The 21,336-nt window shown below is 45.0% G+C and overlaps 1 protein-coding gene across 1 annotated transcript in view; it reads left to right on the top strand.

Annotated features, from left to right (window-relative positions):
* Positions 1-21,336, top strand: part of EPHX2 (epoxide hydrolase 2) — a 75,066-nt gene that overhangs the window by 40,987 nt on the left and 12,743 nt on the right. Inside the window, exons 9-12 of the mRNA XM_069575916.1 lie at positions 199-233; positions 3,413-3,439; positions 6,119-6,204; positions 13,602-13,713. Of these exons, the coding sequence (XP_069432017.1) occupies positions 199-233; positions 3,413-3,439; positions 6,119-6,204; positions 13,602-13,713 (260 nt within the window). The remainder of the gene's footprint in view (positions 1-198; positions 234-3,412; positions 3,440-6,118; positions 6,205-13,601; positions 13,714-21,336) is intronic.

Raw genomic sequence — 21,336 nt, 5'->3', positions numbered from 1 at the left:
GATGAGATGGCTGGATAGCATCACCGACTCAATGGACGTGATTTTGGGTAAACTCCGGGAGTTGGTGATGGACAGGGAGGCCTGTTGTGCTGCAATGGGTTTGCAAAGAGTCGGACATGACTAAGCGACTGAACTGAACTGAATTTTTAATCACACAAATTAAATTAAATTAAATGTTTCTTTTATTTATAATTGCAGAAATAGAAGAATATTCCTTAGAAGTGTTAAGCAAGGTAAGAAGGGTCTTTGGGTAGCATCTGTAACTTCTTTTCCATCCTGTGTTTTCATTGATAAAAGACAGAAGTGTGATTTAAGTCCTAAGAATGCAGCATTTCACAGCATTTGGGTATAAGTTCTTTCTGAAGGTTGAAATATTTTGAAATAATAGCCAACATTTACTGTATATCAAGTAGGTTTTCCCAGGTAGTGCTAGTGGCAAAAAACCTGCCTGCCAAAGCTGGAGACGTAAGAGATGCTGGTTGGATCCCTGGGTTCGGAAGCTTCCCTGGAAGAGGACATAGCATCACACTCCAGTATTCTTGCCTGGAGAATCCCATGGACAGAGGAGCCTGGCAGGCTACAGTCCATAGGGTTGCAAAGAGTCATGACTGAAGCAATTCAGCATGCACGCACACCCTGTACATCAAGTATTTTTCTAAGTGTTTGATGGAAAAGGAAATTGAGTACGAGGAGTCATATAATTTGCCTGAGGTCAACAGTTTTAGAGCCAGGTTTGAATTCTGTAGTAACTCCCCTGCTCCTGCTCTTAACTACTCCACCATATCACCTTTCCATCCTGAGAATTTTATAAAATCACTTTATTTTGGTAAAGACGTTTTTGGTCAGACCCTGGGAGTGAATGTGTGGACTGGAGACTGCAGTGGTCTTTCTATTCTGAGGCAATAGCACCATTAGGAAGGGGACCCTCATCTCAAAGCTTGCACCCAAACCTCCGTCAGCCCTAGAGCAAAAGCAAAGGCTGGAGGGACCAGGAGGAAGAAACAGCCTCTTGTGTGGCCTGAAAACTGGTGATGCCACTGATTATGCTAAAATTACAGATGCTGGTTCCAAATAGGAAAAGGAGTGCATCAAGGCTGTATATTGTCACCCTGCTTATTTAACTTATATGCAGAGTACATCATGAGAAATGCTGGACTGAAAGAAACACAAGCTGGAATCAAGATTGCCGGGAGAAATATCAATAACCTCAGATATGCAGATGACACCACCCTTATGGCAGAAAGTGAAGAGGAACTCAAAAGCCTCTTGATGAAAGTGAAAGAGGAGAGTGAAAAAGTTGGCTTAAAGCTCAACATTCAGAAAACTAAGATCATGGCATCCGGTCTCATCACTTCATGCAAATAGATGGGGCAACAGTGGAAACAGTGTCAGGCTTTATTTTTGGGGGCTCCAAAATCACTGCAGATGGTGATTGCAGCCATGAAATTAAAAGACGCTTACTCCTTGGAAGGAAAGTTATGACCAACCTAGATAGCATATTCAAAAGCAGAGACATTACTTTGCCGACTAAGGTCCGTCTAGTCAAGGCTATGGTTTTTCCAGTGGTCATGTATGGATGTGAGAGTTGGACTGTGAACAAGGCTGAGCGCCGAAGAATTGATGCTTTTGAACTGTGGTGTTGGAGAAGACTCTTGAGAGTCCCTTGGGCTGCAAGGAGATCCAACATGTCCATTCTGAAGGAGATCAACCCTGGGATTTCTTTGGAAGGAATGATGCTGAAGCTGAAGCTCCAGTACTTTGGCCACCTCATGTAAAGAGTTGACTCATTGGAAAAGACTCTGATGCTGGGAGGGATTGGGGGCAGGAGGAGAAGGGGACGACAGAGGATGGGATGGCTGGATGGCATCACTGACTTGATGGACGTGAGTCTGAGTGAACTCCGGGAGTTGGTGATGGACAGGGAGGCTTGGCGTGCTGCGATTCATGGGGTCGCAAAGAGTCAGACACGACTGAGCGACTGAACTGAACTGAACTGAACTGAACTGAACAGACGCTTTATTACTGGCAGGATGAGGGGACTGTGGCCTGCCCAGGTATAAGCCTACCTGTCATACAGAAAAAGTACACTTAGTGAGTTTTCCAGTGGATAGTTATCTGGGTAGATCCCTGAGAATATGTATGGATCCAGGACCTTCCTTCTGGAAATGATTTCCCCAGGACCAGAGATCCTTCAGGGAACTGTGAGAATGATGCTGTTTCTTGTTAGAAATGAAATGGTCCCAGAAACAGCACAGGATTCTGGCTTCCCTGGAATTAGTGACCCTGACTTCACTCTGGCCTGTGAACAGCCTCTGTAAGTTGCCAAAAAGCAAAGCCCATGCTCTGAGTTGCTTCCAAAGCAGGGTTGTGGACTCGGCAAACAGTGCCCGTGCACAGGCAAGTCTGAGGAACCAGTCTGAGAACCCAGAAAGTAAGGGAATAATAAGGAAAGAAGGAAGTGGAGAGATGCTACGAATACAAGTTTAGTGCTGAGGGAGTGGTATGGACAATATCAGCTAGGAGGAAAAGGTAAAGGGGTTCCTGCATGTATTTCATTTTCCACATTCTTCCTTAATTGTTTTTCTCGCTCATGGGGGACTCAGATCACCCCAGTCACTGTAGCTGGACCACAGTTCTGCACCCTTCACCCCTTAGAGATGCTCTTACATCAGACAGTCTGTTAGTCAGGAACCTCATGGGTGCTGCCACTTTGCATGTCATGGAGTTTCTGAGAATCCCTCGGCTAAATTCCCCATTAGTTTGTACATTAGTTGGCTCGAGCTTACATGACAAGACACCACAGACCAGAGGGCTTAAACCACAGAAATGTATTTCTCCCCTTTCTGGAGGCTGAAAGTCTGGGTTCTGGTTCCAATAGGCTCAGGTTCTCGTGAGGGACCCCCTGGCCTGCAGGTGACTGCCTTCTTGCTGTGTCTTCACATGGCAGGGAGAGAGAACAACTCTGGGGCTATTCTTATAAGAACACTAATCTTACTGGCTCAGGCCCCACCCTTATGGGCTCTGTATATGCAGCTCTGTAGACTTATTGTACTGAGCAGAAGCCCTTTGCTTTGGCTCAGACAAACAGAGATGTTGTGACAAGTTATCTGGGATTCTTTTTGAAGAAGCGGGACTGAGAAACAGGAAGCCATAGTTGTTTTCCCTTTTATATTGGATTAAGGCTCATCCTAATGACCCCATTTAACTTCATCACTTTTTAAATGACTCTACCTTCAGATATTTAATTCAGCCATATTCTGAAGTACCAGGTGTTAGGGGAATTTGGGGATGGGATTAGGGGTGGGGAGGACACAATTCAGACTGTAACAAAGGCAAACACAGTAATTCTAATCTTCAAGCTGCTAAGTTGGATGGCTACAGTTCTGATTTTGCTGTGTGTTTTCTTTCATAGGACATGATCACCTTCCTGGATAAATTGGTAAGTTATCTTGAGCTGATCTCTTTGGAGAATTCTGTTTGGGGCTGGGCAGTTACAGAAAAGATATAACCCTAGAAGATGTCATCTGTCAGAGCTCTCAAGGGAGTGGCACAGGCCGGGAAGTGGCGGTGGTGGGTGGGAAGGGACCACAAAGACAGGTTTGGAGAATACACAGATGAATTTGTTTTGGTTCTTGTTTTATGAAAAGCATCTTCCAAAGGATAGGATATCTTTGTTGGCTTTAAGCCAGGTGGAGAGCTTTAGTGCCAGGTTAAGAAGTTTGGAAAATATCTTAATATTCCCACAGTGCTTCCCAGGTGGCTCAGTGGTAAGGAATCCTCCTGCCAATGCAGGGGACATGGGTTTGACCCCTGGGTCAGAAAGATCCCCTGGCAAAGGAAAATGACAGTCCACTCCAGTATTCTTGCCTGGGAAATCCCATGGACAGAGGAGTCTGGCAGGCTACAGCCCATGAGGTCACAAAAGAGTTGGACATGAATGACTTAGCAACTTTATGCAGCAACTGTATGCAGGTCAGGAAGCAACAGTTAGAACTGGACATGGAACAACAGACTGGTTCCAGATAGGAAAAGGAGTGCATCACGGCTGTATATTGTCACCCTGCTTATTTAATTTATATGCAGAGTACATCATGAGAAACGCTGGACTGGAAGAAACACAAGCTGGAATCAAGATTGCCGGGAGAAATATCAATAACCTCAGATATGCAGATGACACCACCCTTAATGGCAGAAAGTGAAGAGGAACTCAAAAGCCTCTTGATGAAAGTGAAAGAGGAGAGTGAAAAAGTTGGCTTAAAGCTCAACATTCAGAAAACTAAGATCATGGCATCCGGTCTCATCACTTCATGCAAATAGATGGGGCAACAGTGGAAACAGTGTCAGGCTTTATTTTTGGGGGCTCCAAAATCACTGCAGATGGTGATTGCAGCCATGAAATTAAAAGACGCTTACTCCTTGGAAGAAAAGTTATGACCAACCTAGATAGTATATTCAAAAGCAGAGACATTACTTTGCCGACTAAGGTCCATCTTGGTCAAGGCTATGGTTTTTCCTGTGGTCATGTATGGATGTGAGAGTTGGACTGTGAAGAAGGCAGAGCGCTGAAGAATTGATGCTTTTGAACTGTGGTGTTGGAGAAGACTTTTGAGAGTCCCTTGGACTACAAAGAGATCCAACATGTCCATTCTGAAGGAGATCAACCCTGGTATTTCTTTGGAAGGAATGATGCTAAAGCTGAAACTCCAGTACTTTGGCTACCTCATGTGAAGAGTTGACTCATTGGAAAAGACTCTGATGCTGGGAGGGATTGGGGGCAGGAGGAGAAGGGGACGGCAGAGGATGAGATGGCTGGATGGCATCACTGACTTGATGGACGTGAGTCTGAGTGAACTCCGGGAGTTGGTGATGGACAGGGAGGCCTGGCGTGCTGCGATTCATGGGGTCGCAAAGAGTCAGACACGACTGAGCGACTGAACTGAACTGACTTAGTAACTGAACAACAATATTACACGAGTTTTAAAAAGTTACACCCTTTTTGAAATATTTAAAATCTAATGCCTTCATTTAACATGGTTTGGAATGTTTGAGCATATAATGAGGCTCAAGGTCTATTGGAGGTCAAACCTTTTGCCATCTTGGGCCTAGTACATTCTAACAGATTTTTGTGATATCCTGCTGTTAATGGTTGTATCATTCTTTTAATGATTGTGCCCTGCCCACTTCCTTCCAGTGAGGCTTGGAAGGATCTGAAGGCCCTAAATGTGATCAGTAGGTAGGACAGAGGAGGGAGCCCAGTTTTAGGTTGGGAGCTGTGTGCATGCTAAGTCACTTTGGTAGTGTCCAGCTCTTTGCAATGCTATGGACTAGCCCACCAGGCTCCTCGTCCATGGGATTTTCCAGGCAAGAATACTGGAGTGGGTTGCCATACCCTCCTTCAGAGTATCTTCCTGACTCAGGGAAGCATCTCTTATGTCTCCTGCGTTGGCAGGTGGATTCTTTACCACTAGCACCACCTAGGAAGTCCTTAGGTTGGGGGACCTGGGTCTGACCTCTACCTGGGACCTCCGCCACTTATCATCCATGCAGCATGGGCAAGTCTCTTGACCACTGTGAGCCGTCGTTTCATTTGCAAAATGTGTGTTAGAAAACAAAGAGCCTGTGACTCAGTAGGTCTTCCATGGATGGGAATGCGGTCACTCGTGGTTACAGCAGCAGAGAAGAGGAAGATGCAGGGAAAAATCAGGAGATATAAGATGCTTTTGAGGCTCTCCTGGCTACTTAGGGGAGAGAAGATCCCAAAAGAATAGGGAACAGAATAATAACCACTCAATGGGAGATGAGCACAGGAGGGGAGGGGAGGGGAGTCATTCTCACTTTAAGACAAATAGGAGGAAAGAAGGTGAAAAAAATTTTGATTGGAGAGAAGGTAAAGAGGGAATTCGTGGCCAGTGGCCTCAGTCTTCCAAGAAGATTTGAAAGGCCAGTTTGTGTGGCAGGTCTGTGGGGCCCACACATGGGGACAGAGGTTTCAAGACAGTGGACATTGGAAGTAGTTGCTGTGGTTGGACCTCAGGGGAGAACCAGGGCTCCAGCTCTCAGCACCTATCCCCCATCCCAGGAACCTGCTCACACTCTTCCCCTTTCTTTGTCCTCCTAGGGCATCGCTCAGGCTGTGTTCATCGGCCACGACTGGGGCGGCATGCTGGTGTGGACCATCGCTCTCTTCCACCCCGAGAGAGTGAGGTAATTAGGCAATGGGCATCAAGAGTTTGGGTCGGACTGGACTTGAATTCCCTAAAATCCTTCCTCAGGTCTTGAGTTCTAGAAAACATCTTGAAAATGGTAGGTTGTTATCTGAAAAGGTAAAACCTTATTCCCTTAGCTCACTGGTGTGTGAGTAGCATTGAAAAAAATTTTCACAACTCAAGTGTTGCAAGTTTTATTTGCAGCAAAGTGAGGACTGCAGCCTGGAGACAGTGTTTCAGATAGCTCTGAGAAACTGCTCTGAGGAGGTGAGAGGGGGCCAGGTTGGACAGCAGTTTTGCAGCAGATGGCAGATATATGGCAGAAACCAGCATCATATTGTCAAGCAACTATCTTCCAATAATTTTTTAAAGTTGATTGTTAATTAAAGAAAATGAGATATCTCAAGTTAAGGGAATTGAGCACTTTTCCATGTATGGGAAGATGCAAGAGTCTGGGCTCACTGAAACCATTCCTTTGACATGCACTTCAGCTATCTGAGGCCAGCATGCTGTGTTTTTACATCCTGAGTTTTCTCAGGGCTCAACATAGGGAGTGGCTGCAGTCTGATGGTTCCTGCTGCTGCTGCTGAGTCACTTCAGTCGTATCCAACTCTGTGCGACTCCATAGACAGCAGCCCACCAGGCTCCCCCGTCCCTGGGATTCTCCAGGCAAGAACCCTGAAGTGGGTTGCCATTTCCTTCTCCAGTGCATGAAAGTGAAAGGTGAAAGTGAAGTCACTCAGTTGTGTCCTATGGGGTCCAGCCCCGGTGGATCCAGGGTAATTCGAAGTGGAGATGGAATCGGCGTCCTAGGAAAAAACTTATTTAATTACAGATATAGAGAGAGATTAGAAATGGATAGTGTAGTAGGAAATATTAGTGGAGAAAAGGAGGCTGAATAACTTGGTTTACATGGGATACCAATAAAATTCCAAGACAAGGAATTTGCACCATCTACGTTGGGCCACTGGTGCCACTTGAATATCGGAAGGTGCCCCTCCTTGGTCTCCTTCTCGCGTGGAGCTTAAAAGCTGGGGCAAGTAAGTAGACGTGGCGAGCACCCACGCTCCAGATGGGAATTCAGCCAGAAAAATGGGGAGCAAGAAAGAAATGACACAGGGGAATCAGTCTTTCCAGAAACTGATCCGATTTCTTTATTTTTTAGGTTTGCTTATATACCTTTTGTTATACATAGAGATAAATGGAAATTTTAAAGTCATGCAGGGGTCAGCAGTCCTGACCTTTATCAAAATCAGGTGCTTCACATAAAAGTATACATAAAGGTCTTAGGGGTCTTACATCATCATCTGGCCATGAGGCCTGCTGACATTTTATGATCCTTTCTTTCTGATAACCAAAAAACTCATTTTTTCCAAGGGTGTTTTTTCTTAAACCAGGCACCACCCTCTGAAGGTAGCAGATAAAGTTGCATTCCTATAGGGTGAGGGTGTAGTGGGTTACAACTAAGAAAGGAATTTATTTAACCTAAGGTTAACATGATTAATCTTAAAGGTTAATACTTATTTCTCCTATATGCTTAAAGGTTAATACTTATTTCTCCTATATGCTAGTTATATTCATTATAAGGGCAGGGAATATGGAGATTTAGCAGCAAACATCAGCCCAATAAATGAAAACCCTTCACCAATGTTCCCCTTAAGATCTATTTAGTCTTAAGATAGTGATAAAGTTACATTTCTGCATAGCAAGGACACAGTGATTTATAACAAAGTACAGTGATCTATAACAAAAGAGAAAATTCATTAACTCAAAAAGTCTAGTATTGCTAACATCAAAAACTACTATATTTCCTTTTCTATATTCCAAATACATTGATTAATATATTCCCAGGTGCCTAAGGATATGGAGGCCTGGCAGCAATCATTGACTCAACAATGAGAAAAGCCCTATGCTAATTAAGACTTTCAAAATACTCCAAACTCTCTGTGCTATTTATGGTTGAGAGGTTGTCACACAAGCTAGTCTGTCAGCAGAGAGGTTTGACCTGAGACACCCTTGTCACACCCAGGGCAGGGAATTAGCAGCAATTATTGGCACAACAAATGAAAAACCCTTCACCAATATAATTCCTAACCAACCCACTATACCAATAATTTCTAACTTCCCAAAAGAATCTGCCTTTAGTAAGTCTAAAACATCTCGTGCCTCTCACTGGTGGGAGGCTGCAAACAATCACATGTGTCCAGACGAACCCGTACAGGCAGGCTAGATAACCTTCAGAGGAGTTCATAAGTTGAAACACTCTTGTCACGCCCAGGAATTTTTATTGACTTGGAGCTGTAAATTAACTCCTTCTCCGAGAGAGGTAATGGGGGTCAGCCCCCTGTAAAGTCAGAGGTATAGGTGAGAGCATGAAACAGTAAAGTAGGTAGACTCTGGTTTTGAGGGTAGATGCTCGGGAACAGGGGGTTTCCTGAGGCTCGATCCCGCCTTTGCATATGCTGAAGCCTCCTTCCTCATGACCTTTGCCATGGGCGGAGTTCCTCACGCTGGCTCCCAGCATCCAGACTCTTAGATGGTAGGTATTCTTTCTTTCCTGAGTTCCCTCGGGGCTTACCTGCTCACTTTGGAGGGCTGCAGCTGCTGATGACTGTGACATCCTTTGTTGACTGATATGGCAGAAAATATTCCATTTCTTAGTAAGGACAGTTTAATGAGCTAATGTCTTAGGCACAAGGTCTGTCCCAGTCACCAGTAATGCAGTGAATATTGCAGCACCCAAGTAGCCAGAATGCAGGACAATAAGGGTGGACTTTGAGGGGAGTGGGTGAGGTAGCAGGGATGTCAGCTTATAGAACTGAGGACCAGGAGAGACTTTAGCCCTGGTCGGAGTCAGAAAATGCAGCTTTTGATTTTGCCCTGAACTGGCTGTGTGACAACTCACTTCACCCATTAGACCCTGGTTTCTTCAACCACAAAGTGGTGATTGCCACTCCTACCCAACTATTCCAGGGCTTCCCAGGTGGCTCTGTGGTAGAGAATCTGCCTGATAATGTAGGAGCTGCAGGAGACACAGGTTCAATCCCTGGGCTGGGAAGATCCCCTGGGGGAGGAAATGGCAACCCACCCCAGTATTCTTGTCTGGAGAATCCCATGGACAGAGGAGCCTGGAGGGCTACAGTCCAGGGGGTTGCAAAGAGCTGGCACAACTTAACGATTGAACACATACACTCACACATGGCTACCCTGCCTGCAAAGTGCTGTACAGAAGTCAGGTTGGAGTGATATTTCATGATCATGATCACATCACTCATGATCATTTTCAGGATGGCATTTCAGGCACCCATGGGAACTTTCAGATGACTTGTTTTGAACCTGGAGGGTCAGGTGACCTTTGTGGCCACACACCACTTGAGTTGGTAACTGCAGTTAGAGCCTGTCTGACCTCCCATTTCAGCCTTCTATCTTAGCAAATTAACTAAAACATCATCCTTAGCAGTCATCTGTGTTTCCCTAACTAACCCAATTACCTTTGGATTGGCAGAGTTTATACAAATGGAAACACTTGAGAGACTTTAAAAATATTTATGCTCAGTTCAACCCCAGTTCATACTGTTGGGTGATCTCAAAGACCAGAAAAAATGAAACATTTCCTAAAATAGTTTTAAAGTTTTTGTGCTCTGTTCTTCTGATCTCTTTAGCTTCTCTGTTTTCTCTCTCTCATTCAAAAGGAAGGTAAGAAATCAGCTCTTAAGAATCAGTTTCACCAAAAAGTTACTCTGCAGACTGTGTTAGGTGCTTCTTCTTCTTTTTTTATTTATTTGACTGCGCTGGGCCTTAGTTGTGACTTAGTTGCCCTTCAGCACGTGGGGTCCCAGTTCCCCAACCAGAGACTGAACCCACAGACCCTGCATTGGAAAGCAGACTCTTAACCACTGGGTCACCAGGGAAGTCCCTGGATGCTTCTTGAAGGGAACAAAAAGAAATAGAGCAACAACATATGGTCTCCACAATGTTGTTACTCTATTAAACTTAGTCTCTCTCTCTTTGTCTCTTTCTCTCCTGTGAGAATTTTAAAAGATTTAACATGAGCCAAGTGAAATTTTGTGTATAATAACATCAGATCTGAGACATGCAGGCATGCTCTGGTTTCCTGTTTCTTTTCTCCTTGTGCCATTTCCACCATGTCTGCTGTTGGTTCTGGGGTAGTAGCTTCTCCTCCATCTGCTCTCATCAAATCAGCCCTGTTACCTTATTCCTGGGAGGTTGTAAAGGAGCAGAGACCCTCTCAGGGTCTCACATCTCTGGGTCTCCAGAGAATGGGACTGCGCATCTCTGGGTCTGGGAGCATCTTTTATTAAAAAATATTGTTGACAGCACTGATCTTTGCCTTTCTATTCAGACAATGAGTGAAGGAAAAAGAAAAGGCAACATTTGGTGTGGAATATTTCTTTGAATCATGGTTTTGCCTTTCTACTGAAATAAGCTTTGGGGACCTATTTAAAATAAGGATGTACTCACTTGTTTGTTTTATATCCTTTCTTTAACAATCACCTAAAGATGCTGCTGCCAGGAGGCTATGGTTCAGCTTTTTGTAATCTTAATGCAGTTTATATGTACTAAGTAGTCTTTAAGTATTTCAGTTCAGTTCAGTTCATTTCAGTCTCTCAGTCGTGTCCGACTCTTTGCAACCCCATGAACTGCAGCACGCCAGGCCTCCCTGTCCATCACCATCTCCCAGAGTTCACCCAGACTCACATCCATCAAGTCGGTGATGCCATCCAGCCATCTCATCCTCTGTTGTCCCCTTCTCCTCCTGCCCCCAATCCCTCCCAGCATCAGAGTCTTTTCCAATGAGTCAACTCTTCGCATGAGGTGGCCAAAGTACTGGAGTTTCAGCTTTAGCATCATTCCTTCCAAAGAAAGCCCAGGGCTGATCTTCTTTAGAGTGGACTGGTTGGATCTCCTTGCAGTCCAAGGGACTCTCAAGAGTCTTCTCCAACACCACAGTTCAAAAGCATCAATTCTTCAGCGCTCAGCTTTCTTCACAGTCCAACTCTCACATCCATACATGACCACTGGAAAAACCATAACCTTGACTAGAAGGACCTTTGTTGGCAAAGTAATGTCTCTGCTTTTGAATATACTATCTAGGTTGGTTATAACTTTTCTTCCAAGGAGTAAGCATCTTTTAATTTCATGGCTGCAATCACCATCTGCAGTGATTTTGGAGCCCCCAAAAATAAAGTCTGACATTGTTTCCACTGTTTCCCCATCTATTTCCCATGAAGTGATGGGACCAGATGCCATGCTCTTAGTTTTCTGAATGTTGAGCTTTAAGCCAACATTTTCATTTACATGCTATTGTCTCATTTAGTGATGGTTTTTTAATATTAAAATAAAACCCCATTCTGTCCCATTCTATTTAGTAAAAGTTACAATTTCTTGACTTGTGACTTAAATAATGTTTAAAATGGGTTCACTATGGTATCATTAGAAACCTATAGGCATAAATATAACTTAACCATGGCTATTGAACCTTTGAAATGTGGCCAGTTTTGAATTGAGATTACTATAAGTAGAAAATGCCTTCCAGGTTCCAAAGACTTAGTATGAAAAAAAGAATGTAAAATAGCTTCTTAATAATTCTTAATATTGATTACATATTAAAATTATTAATATTTTTATATATTAGGTTAAATATTAAATTAACATTTCCATTAACATTAAATTAAAATTAATATCAAATTAACTAATATTAAATAATGTTTAAAATTAATCTCACATATTCCTTTTTACTGGTCTTAATTTGGCTACTATGCTGTGCTTAGTTACTCAGTCGTGTCCAATTCTTTGCAACCCTGTGGACTGTAGCCTGCCAGGCTCCTATATCCATGAGGATCCTCCAGGCAAGAATATTGGAGTGGGTTGCCATCCCCTCCTCCAGGGGAATCTTTCCAACTCAGGAACTGAACCCAGGTCTCCTGCACTGCAGGCTACTAGAAAATTTTAATCATATATGGTTTGAATTATATGTCTATTGGCTAGTATGGAGTAAGCCTTACCAGTCATTCCTCTGATTATTTTTTTTGCCCTGATTATCCCATTGCTCCTATTTTATATATAAAATATGTATATTTTTATCTATCTGTTTTTTAATATATTTCATATATCTGGTTTTTTTTATTTAATTGGATTTTTCTTAACTGTTTATTTGGGTGGCGGGGGGAGGGGGAGGGTGTGCCTAGTGGCATGTGGGTTCCCTGACCAGGGGTCACACCCACCCCCCTTGCATTGGAAGCACAGAGCTCTAACCACTGGACCACCAAGAGAGTCCCCTACATATCTGTTTCTTTCATAGGAAAAGTTTCCCCAAGGTAAGAGTGGGATATGGAATTCTTGCCAACCAGTCAAGCTAACTGTATTCCTGGCCAACTTCTGTTAGTTCTGCATTCATGGGGTCTTTCAAATACACCCTCTCTTTTATTCCTATGGGAAGCCTAGTAATTCACATGGTAAAGAATCTGCCTGCAATGCAAGAGACCCAGGTTTGATCCCTGGGTCAGGAAGATTCCCTGAAGAAAATGGCAACCCGCTCCAATATTCCTCCCTGGGAAATCCCATGGACAGAGGAGCCTGGCTGGCTGCAGTCCATGGGATTGCAAAGAGTCAGGCAGTACTGAGCACACATGCACGTATTTGTCTAGGCTTCCTGTTAGACCATGGCGAGCTCCTGGAGTATCGGTTTTATGTTTTCTCTCCCCTAGTATGTGGCATGGAATTACACTCAACACAGAGGAAACAGTGAGTGAAGGAAGGAAGGAAAAATGACTGTGTTTTTAAAATCTAGAGAAAGATTATGCCATGCGCTTATTCTAATCGAGATAGATATACTGCATGTAATGTACATGAGGGCATGCTTGTGTGCATGTCTTTGTCGAAGGCAAGTAGGTGAGAAATACTGCAGTTATGGTTGCTGGGGAGAAGGGATAGTTAGGAACTTTGGGAAGGTCGTGTACACACTGCTATATTTAAAATATATAACCAACAAGAACCTGCTGTACACCCCAGGGAACTCTGCTCAATGTTACGTGGCAGCCTGGATGGGAGGGGAATTTGGGGAAAAATGGATGCATGTATATGCAAGGCTGAGTCCCTTTGCTGTCCACCTGACACTACCACACATTGTTAATTGGTCATACCCCAATAAAAAATCTCTTTGGTTTTGTATTGGGGTATATAAAATACATAAAAATTAAATTTTAAAAAACGGTGGTTTAGTTTTAGGTCCTGTACTCCATGCACTGCTGGAGTGAGATCATGTATGTGGAACTCCCCAACTCCGAGCTCACGTTTTGACACATAAGATCCTTTCTGGTCCTTGCAGACTGTCTCCTTATAGGGTCTGTGTCTTGACACCTCTTCTTCCCACAGGGCAGTGGCCAGTTTGAATACTCCCTTCATGCCGTCAAATCCCAAAGTGTCCTCCATGGAGATCATCAAGGCCAACCCCGCCTTCAATTATCAGCTCTACTTCCAGGAACCAGTAAGTTCGGGGCCCTGCCAGCCCACCAAGGGTTTTGTTCTTTCTCCTTCCTCCCTCCTTCTCCCTGATGGTCTGATCTGTCTCTGTCCTCTTGAGTTTTCTGTGGCTTCAGTGAGAAAGGTGTTCACAAGAAGGCTCAGGTGAAGCTAAGCTCAGCTAGTCCTTCCTGAGTGATGGCAATTCTGCATGTGTGTGTGTATTTGGGGTGTTGATGGAACAGCAGTGTGGTGCATGAGGTTCTCTGCTTCTCTGAAATGGGAAAGCAGGGGGCTGAGTGTTCATTTGGAGCCACCTCTTCTTAGTTCTGTGGCTGAGCGGCTGGTGAAACCCACCTCTAGTTGTGAACACCTCCTGGCTTCCTGCCTGGGACCTGATATTTCTGTGTACTGAGGAGTGATGTTTGTAGTTAGACAGCACTGGAGCCTAAAAGTCCCTCACCAGATCCCCTGCAGATGTCCTTTGAAAGATGTGGGAGGCTTCTAGGTATCACCTGTGTGCCTCAAAGCCTAGGATGCCTTTCAGAGTTGCTTCCCAGGGTTTGAGTGCTGTGTGACGCATGTGGCTGCTTTCCACCTGTCCCTGGATTCCCTGAGAGCAACGTCGTCCAGCCTGGCTGCCCTCCTGCAGCTGCCCTCATCTGATCCTCCTCCGTTTGTGGGCCCTGCACTCTGATGCCCAGCTATGTCTGGGTAATTCCAGAAAGGATAAAAGATGCTCCCTAACACTCCAAAGAGAGAAGGATGTCATGATAAAGATCATGACAGCATCTCACCACAGCTATCATCCAGCCTTTGCCTGTCTGCCACTCGTGTGTATGTGTGTGTGTGTGTGTGTGTGTGTGTGTGTGTGTGTGTGCGCGCGCGCACGCGCACTCAGTCGCTAAGTTGTATCCGACTGTTTGCAACCCTATGGACTGTAGCCTGTCAAGCTCCTCTGTCCATTGGATTTCCCAGGCAAGGAAACTGGAGTGGGTTGCCATTCCCTTCTCCAGGGGATCTTCCTGACTCAAGGATCTAACCCACGTCCCCTGGATTAGGAAGATCCCCTGGAGTTAGAAATGGCAACCCACTCCAGTATCCTTGCCTGGGAAATTCCATGGACAGAGGAGCCTGGCAGACTACAGTCCGTGGGGTTCCAGAGTGGGACACGACTAAGCATGCACACGTGCACGCAGTTTCCCACGGTGCGTGTATGTGGCTCATCCATTCTTCCCTTGTGGACGCTTGGGTGCCTGTCGGGCCAGGTAGTTCTGTTGGCATCATCACGTGGCCTTCTCTCCCATCTTTTCAGCTGAGCTGGCTCGAGGAGTCTTACTCAGCGGCCTGAGACCAGACACTCGACTGGGTCAGGATGCTGACCTTGCCTTGTTTGTCCTCAAAGCCCTCACACCTCCTCTTCAGCCACACTCAGAGGGAGTTTGGATTTAATCTGTGCGTCCTGTGCATCCAAGCAGGGAGGGGAGGGGCAACCCAGGATAAGCTCAAGGTCAGAGTGACCTCAGGGGAGGGGGAAGGATGCTTACCAATAGCAGCCATTGTAGAGCAATGATTTTTGTTTCAAAGGTTGTTACAGTCATTGTGGAAAAAAATCAGTACCTTTATTGCTCTGTGGTCACTGTTTGGGGCTGACTTTGTTCTTAAGGACAAAGTTTCTTGGCAGGGAAGTGTTCTATATTCAAATTAGTGATCTGGCTACTAGAAGACCAGATTGAGTGAATCCAGTATCTGGGGCTGGTAGGATGGGCCCCAAGCTCGATCTTAAGGAGAAACCATGGCGGCTGATGCGTCCCTCCAGCCTGTATACTCCCTGCTCAGTGAGGAAATGGACAAGCCCTGTCTGCTTCTGTCTCTACACTCAGTTTCCTCATTTGAAAAAGGTGGGTCTGGTTGGATAGTTTTCATCCAAGTGATAGCTTTAAAGATAAGCTGAATTCAGGCCAATAAACAAAACACAACATAAAGCAACTCTTTGATTCAGGGGTGGGCCCTGGGAGCCCTGGGCTTCCTATGTGGTAAAGAACCCGCCTGCCAGTGCAGGAGATGTCAGAGACTCGGGTTCAATCCCTGGGTCAGGAAGATCCCCTGGAGAAGGGAATGGCTACCCACTCCAGTATTCTTGCCTGGAGAATCCCATGGACAGAGGAGCCTGGCAGGCTACCGTTCATAGTGTTGCAAAGAGTTGGACATGACTGAGTGACTCAGCACACCTGCAGGCACTGGGAGCCCCTCTTTCCCACCCTTTACGTACCCTGCACCACCACCACCACCCTCCTACCTCCCTACCCCAGCTGCCACCTCTCTCCAGCCTGCAGGTGGCGGCTGTGAGCTCTCAGGGGTCCAGACTCCTGTCCCCAGCCCTCCCACGTCAAGTTCTTCCGAGCACCTCGGGATGTAGCTTAAACAAATTCCACGTTGAGATCCAGCTCTTTGAACTGTTAGCCAACATGTACTGTCCTGTCCTGTCCTGGGAACTCTCCAAGTCTGGTGGAAACTCAAATCAAAAGCTGTGTTTTTTTTCTCAGGGAAGGGATTATGACCTTCACCTTTTTGTAGAAAGAAAAGGAGGAGGAGGAGAAGTCAGTGGCAGCTCAAGACAGCAAAGACAAATAGAATCAGCTAGGGTGACTTCAGTACGACCTGTTCCATTTTTTTTTAATCTTAAGATTCTGACCCTCGGGACATCTCAGCACGTCCAGTGTGTCCTATTAACCCTGCTTTCTCCCACCCCCAACACTGCTTCCTCTTTATTTCTCCTTAGCAATGTATTTATATTGTATTTCTTTGGAGATTTCATGGTGCCCATGGGTGTGCACGTGTGTGTGTGTAAAACCATAGCTATGGGCAAATTTCAAGCACCAAACACACTTTCAGGTGTTTAACCAGCTGAAAAACTAGGGAATAGAGAGAAAATTTAGGGGGAAATTATAGGTAATTAACAGAGATGGTTTTGAGATAGAAGGAAGGAACCTTGACATGCACATCCACATTACCATCTACATCCACATTACCCTTGATGTTTTGAATCTTTCTTAATCCCTGCTGCTGCTGCTGCTAAGTCGCTTCAGTCATGTCCAACTCTGTGCGACCCCACAGACGGCAGCCCACCAGGCTCCCCCATCCCTGGGATTCTCCAGGCAAGAACACTGGAGTGGTTGCCATTTCCTTCTCCAATGTGTGAAAGTGAAGTTGCTCAGTCGTGTCCGACTCTTTGTGACCCCATGGACTGCAGCTTACCAGGCTCCTCCATCCATGGGATTTTCCAGGCAAGAGTACTAGAGTGGGGTGGCATCGCCTTCTCCATCTTAATCCCTAGAACACAGTAATTCCTTGAGCTACAGAGACTGCTGGTGGTTTGTTACATCATTTATTCTTTAGGTATTTCATGGTTGCTATCTGAAAAAAAGTACTGAGTTGTCTAAAATAAAAAGTCAGATCCCCCTTCACTTCTGTAGAACTAGCTACTATGAATAGCTTGATGAGTATTTCCCAGATGTTTTAAAACTATGCTTTTAAGTGTGCCTGTACTTAAGCATATTGTTGTTCCCTCTCTCAGTCGTGTACAACTCTTTGTGACCCCATGGACTGCAACACTCCAGGCTCCACTGTCCTTCACTGTCTCCCGAAGTTTTCTCAAACTTATGTCCATTGAGTCAGTGATGCCATCCAACCATCTCATTCTCTGTTGCTCCCTTCTCCTCCTGTCCTGAATCTTTTCCAGCATCAAGGTCTTTTCCAGTGAGTCATCTCTTCCCATCAGGTGACCAAAGTATTGGAGCTTCAGTGTCAATCTTTCCAGTGAATATTCAGGGTTGATTTCCTTTAGGAGTGACTGGTTTGATCTCCTGGCTGTCCAAGGGACTCTCAAGAGTCTTCTCCATCACCACAGTTTGAAAGCATCAATTCTTTGGCACTAAGCCTACTTTATGGTCCAGCTCTCACATCTGTACTTGACTATTAGAAAAACTATACAGACCTTTGTTGGCAAAGTAATGCCTCTGGTTTTCAGTACACTGTCTAGGTTTGTCCACTAGGGAAGTCCCAGAAATGCACAATTTTATCCAAGTCAAATTGAGGACTATAATCCAGAAACAGTCTCTCAGAAAATTCTGAGAACTGTCCTACCAATTAGAGGTCTAGACACAGTTACACTTTTTGAGACAGAGAGCTGTATATTAAATGATATCTTATCAACAGTTTACACAATCTAGTGAGTCATCATGGTTCATCGTGGCCCCTTACAAGGTCAAGGTTATCTTGTAAGGAGTTGTCGATGTGAGAAGAATGTTGTTCTTTATGGTTGAGCAGGTTGAGCAGGTATTTCTGCTGATGAGGATTTGCTCCATGTCTAATGCAGATATACAGTGCACAGTGTCGGGGGAGAGGAGGCCGAAAGGCACAGAAAAAAAAAATTATGTCTAAATTTTTCTTGTCCTGCCATCAGTTCAGTTCAGTTCAGTCGCTCAGTTGTGTCCAGCTCTTTGTGACCCCATAAACCACAGCACTCCAGGCCTCCCTGTCCATCACCAACTCCCGGAGTTCACTCAAACTCATGTCCATCGAGTCAGTGATGCCATCCAGCCATCCTCTGTTGTCCCCTTCTCCTCCTGCCCTCAATCTTTCCCAGCATCAGGGTCTTTTCAAATGAGTCAGCTCTTCAAATCAGGTGGCCAAAGTGTTGGAGTTTCAGCTTCAACATCAGTCCTTCCAATGAAAATCCAGGACTGACCTCCTTTAGGATGGACTGGTTGGACCTCCTTGCAGTCCAGGGGACTCTCAAGAGTCTTCTCCAACACCACAGTTCAAAAGCATCAATTCTTCAGTGCTCAGCTCTCTTTATACTCCAACTCTCACATCCATACATGACCACTGGAAAAACCATAGCCTTGACTAGACGAACTTTTGTTGGCAAAGTAGTATCTCTGCTTTTTAATATGCTGTCTAGGTTGGTCATAACTTTCCTTCCAAGAGTAAGCGTCTTTTAATTTCATAGCTGCAATCACCATCTGCAGTGATTTTGGAGCCCAGAAAAATAAAGTCAGCACTGTTTCCACTGTTTCCCCATCTATTTGCCATGAAGTGATGGGACCAGATGCCATGACCTTCATTTTCTGAATGTTGAGCTTTACGACAACTTTTTTCTCTCCTGTTTCACTTTCATCAAGAGGCTCTTTAGTTCTTCTTCACTTCCTGCCATAAAATCTGCATTTTCTTTCACACTTTCTTTGGTAAATAGGAGCCTACAGTAGAGGGCAAAAAAATAAAACAATCCATGTGGTCATTTAGAAGACATTCCTACCAAAGTATTTATCTCACATTCTTTCCTTTTTTCTCCTCTCTTCTTCTCATCCATCTAGCCTTTGTTGGGATGTATTTATTACCCAGGCTATCACAGTGGGAATAAAAATATAAGTAAGATACAGTGTGTGTCCCTAAGAAATCCCCAGGCTTGTGAGGGGACCAGATCCCAAACTAGACAATTCTCATGCAATCAAATAACTTTTAACTGTTAGGTAGTTAGAATAGGAAAAAAGGAGTCCAAAATGGTGGTGGCTAAAAGACAAAGAAAGGAAAAAGCCTTCAAAAATGGAACAAAAGAAAATCCGAGTTACTTTTAACTATGGCAGTAATAATAACAACAATAATCACCATTTATTGGCATCTCTCCTATATATACTCTACCAGGCATGATCAGAAACAGGCATTATCTCCTGTTATCCTTATAAAACTCCCATTTTACAGATAAGGAAACTGAGGCTCTGGAAGATTAAGTTGCCCAGTTAATAAGGAGAAGTAGTGGGGCTGCCCTGGTGGCTCAGACAGTTAAGAATCTGCCTGCAATGCAGGAGACCCAAATTTGATCCCTGGGTTGGGAAGATCCACCAGAGAAGGGAATGGCAACCCACTCCAGTATTCTTGCCTGGGGAACTCCACAGACAGAGGAGCCTGGCGGGCTACAGTCCATGGGGTTGCAAAGAGCTGGACCCAACTACGTGATTAGCACTTGCAGTGGGGCTTGAAACCTTGTTTGTTGGATTCCAAAGTTCATCCTTTAATTCTTCTGATCAGGAGCACAGAGGGAGGAGCCCCATCCAGTGAACTAACAGGAGGCTCGTCATTGGTCTGTGGGACTTAAAAATAGAGTAACACCATTTATAAATTACAGAGAGCCCGAGAATATCAACAGGGCACACCACCAGAGTGCAAACGCTCTTATCTCCCCCTCTGGCCCTCACCTTTGTCCTCATCACCTCTGTTGATCTGATATGCTTTCATGTAGGTGGACAGACTTATTTACCTTTGTGTTCTCTTTGATTTTCTGGTTGACCCTTTTGATATTCATTTGCTCTTTTATGGACTGTTTGCACTCTGCAGCCTATCCAGACCTCTGACCCCGTGGAGATTCCTCCACACGCTGAGACATATCCCAAGCTCAGGAACACCAAGCTGTTTCCCAGATGGGGAATGCTCACAATAAATAAGAATGATGGGGCTTCCCTGGTGGCTCAGTGGTAAAGAATCCACTTGCCAATGCAGGAGACACAGGTTCAATCCCTGATCCAGGAAGATCCCACATGCTGCAGAGCAGCTAAGCGCACAACTATTGACCCAGCACTTTAAAGCCTGGGAGCCGCAAGAGTGCTGAACCCACATGCTGCAGGCATGGAAGCTTGGGCGCCCTAGAGCCCGTGCTCCACAATGAAGCCACCACGATGAGAAGCCTAAACACTGCCACAGAAGGGTAGCCTCTGGGGGTTTGTCGCAACTAGAGAAAAGCCTGAGCAGCAGTGAAGACCCAGCACAGTCAAAATTAAATAAATAAGAAAGCAAAGAAACCAATAAAAAGAAGAAGAATGATGACCTGTGGTAACATGCGGGGCCTTTATTGAGCACATAAAATGCACTGCCTTCCATGGCTATTTCTGTCCTCGACATTCATCACGTCACTGATGGCCACGACTGATTCTCCATCCTGATGGAATCTTATGCTTGTCAAAGGATTATGATTAACATGCCAACATTGCTTTCATCAGAAAACCTCAAACCGCCGATGCAGTGCTGCTTGGTGATAAATGTTTCCTTGCCTGTAGTGCTGCTGCCTTGTAAATCCAGAGCTCTCGTGATGTGCAACCTACACAATAAACAAGTGCAAGGTAGCAGGACCTCTTAAAGTGTGCAGGGTCTGAGGGCCACCAGCACACTTTGCCAGCCTGGCTTACAGGACCCTCCTCTTAAAACAGAGCAGGACCCTATCAGGGTCCTTGCCCCAACCCCACCCATATCGTCTGCCAGCCTTTTGTCTGTGGAAAACTGTAGTCAGAGAATAAGTTTAATCAGACAAGTGAGAAATAGTTAAAACAAAGGAAAAGAGTCAAAAGAAACCAAATAACAGTAATGTACTCATTAAGCATAGTTGAGGACCTTTAGTTCTTTCTCAAGGGCTATAGGTAATATTCTGAGTCATCTCCTGTTAAGTTGTCTTATAGATACTGAAATCCCAGGTTGATGATGTTAACTACATGATGACCAAACTATAGACATGACATGCTGCTGCAGCCGTGTCCAACTCTGTGCGACCCCATAGACGGCAGCCCACCAGGCTCCCCCATCCCTGGGATTCTCCAGG

This window comes from Ovis canadensis, chromosome 2, assembly GCF_042477335.2.
Source record: "Ovis canadensis isolate MfBH-ARS-UI-01 breed Bighorn chromosome 2, ARS-UI_OviCan_v2, whole genome shotgun sequence".
Lineage (NCBI taxonomy): Eukaryota > Metazoa > Chordata > Mammalia > Artiodactyla > Bovidae > Ovis > Ovis canadensis.
Note: the sequence above shows the minus strand (reverse complement) of the source record. Positions and strands in the feature narration are given on the sequence as shown.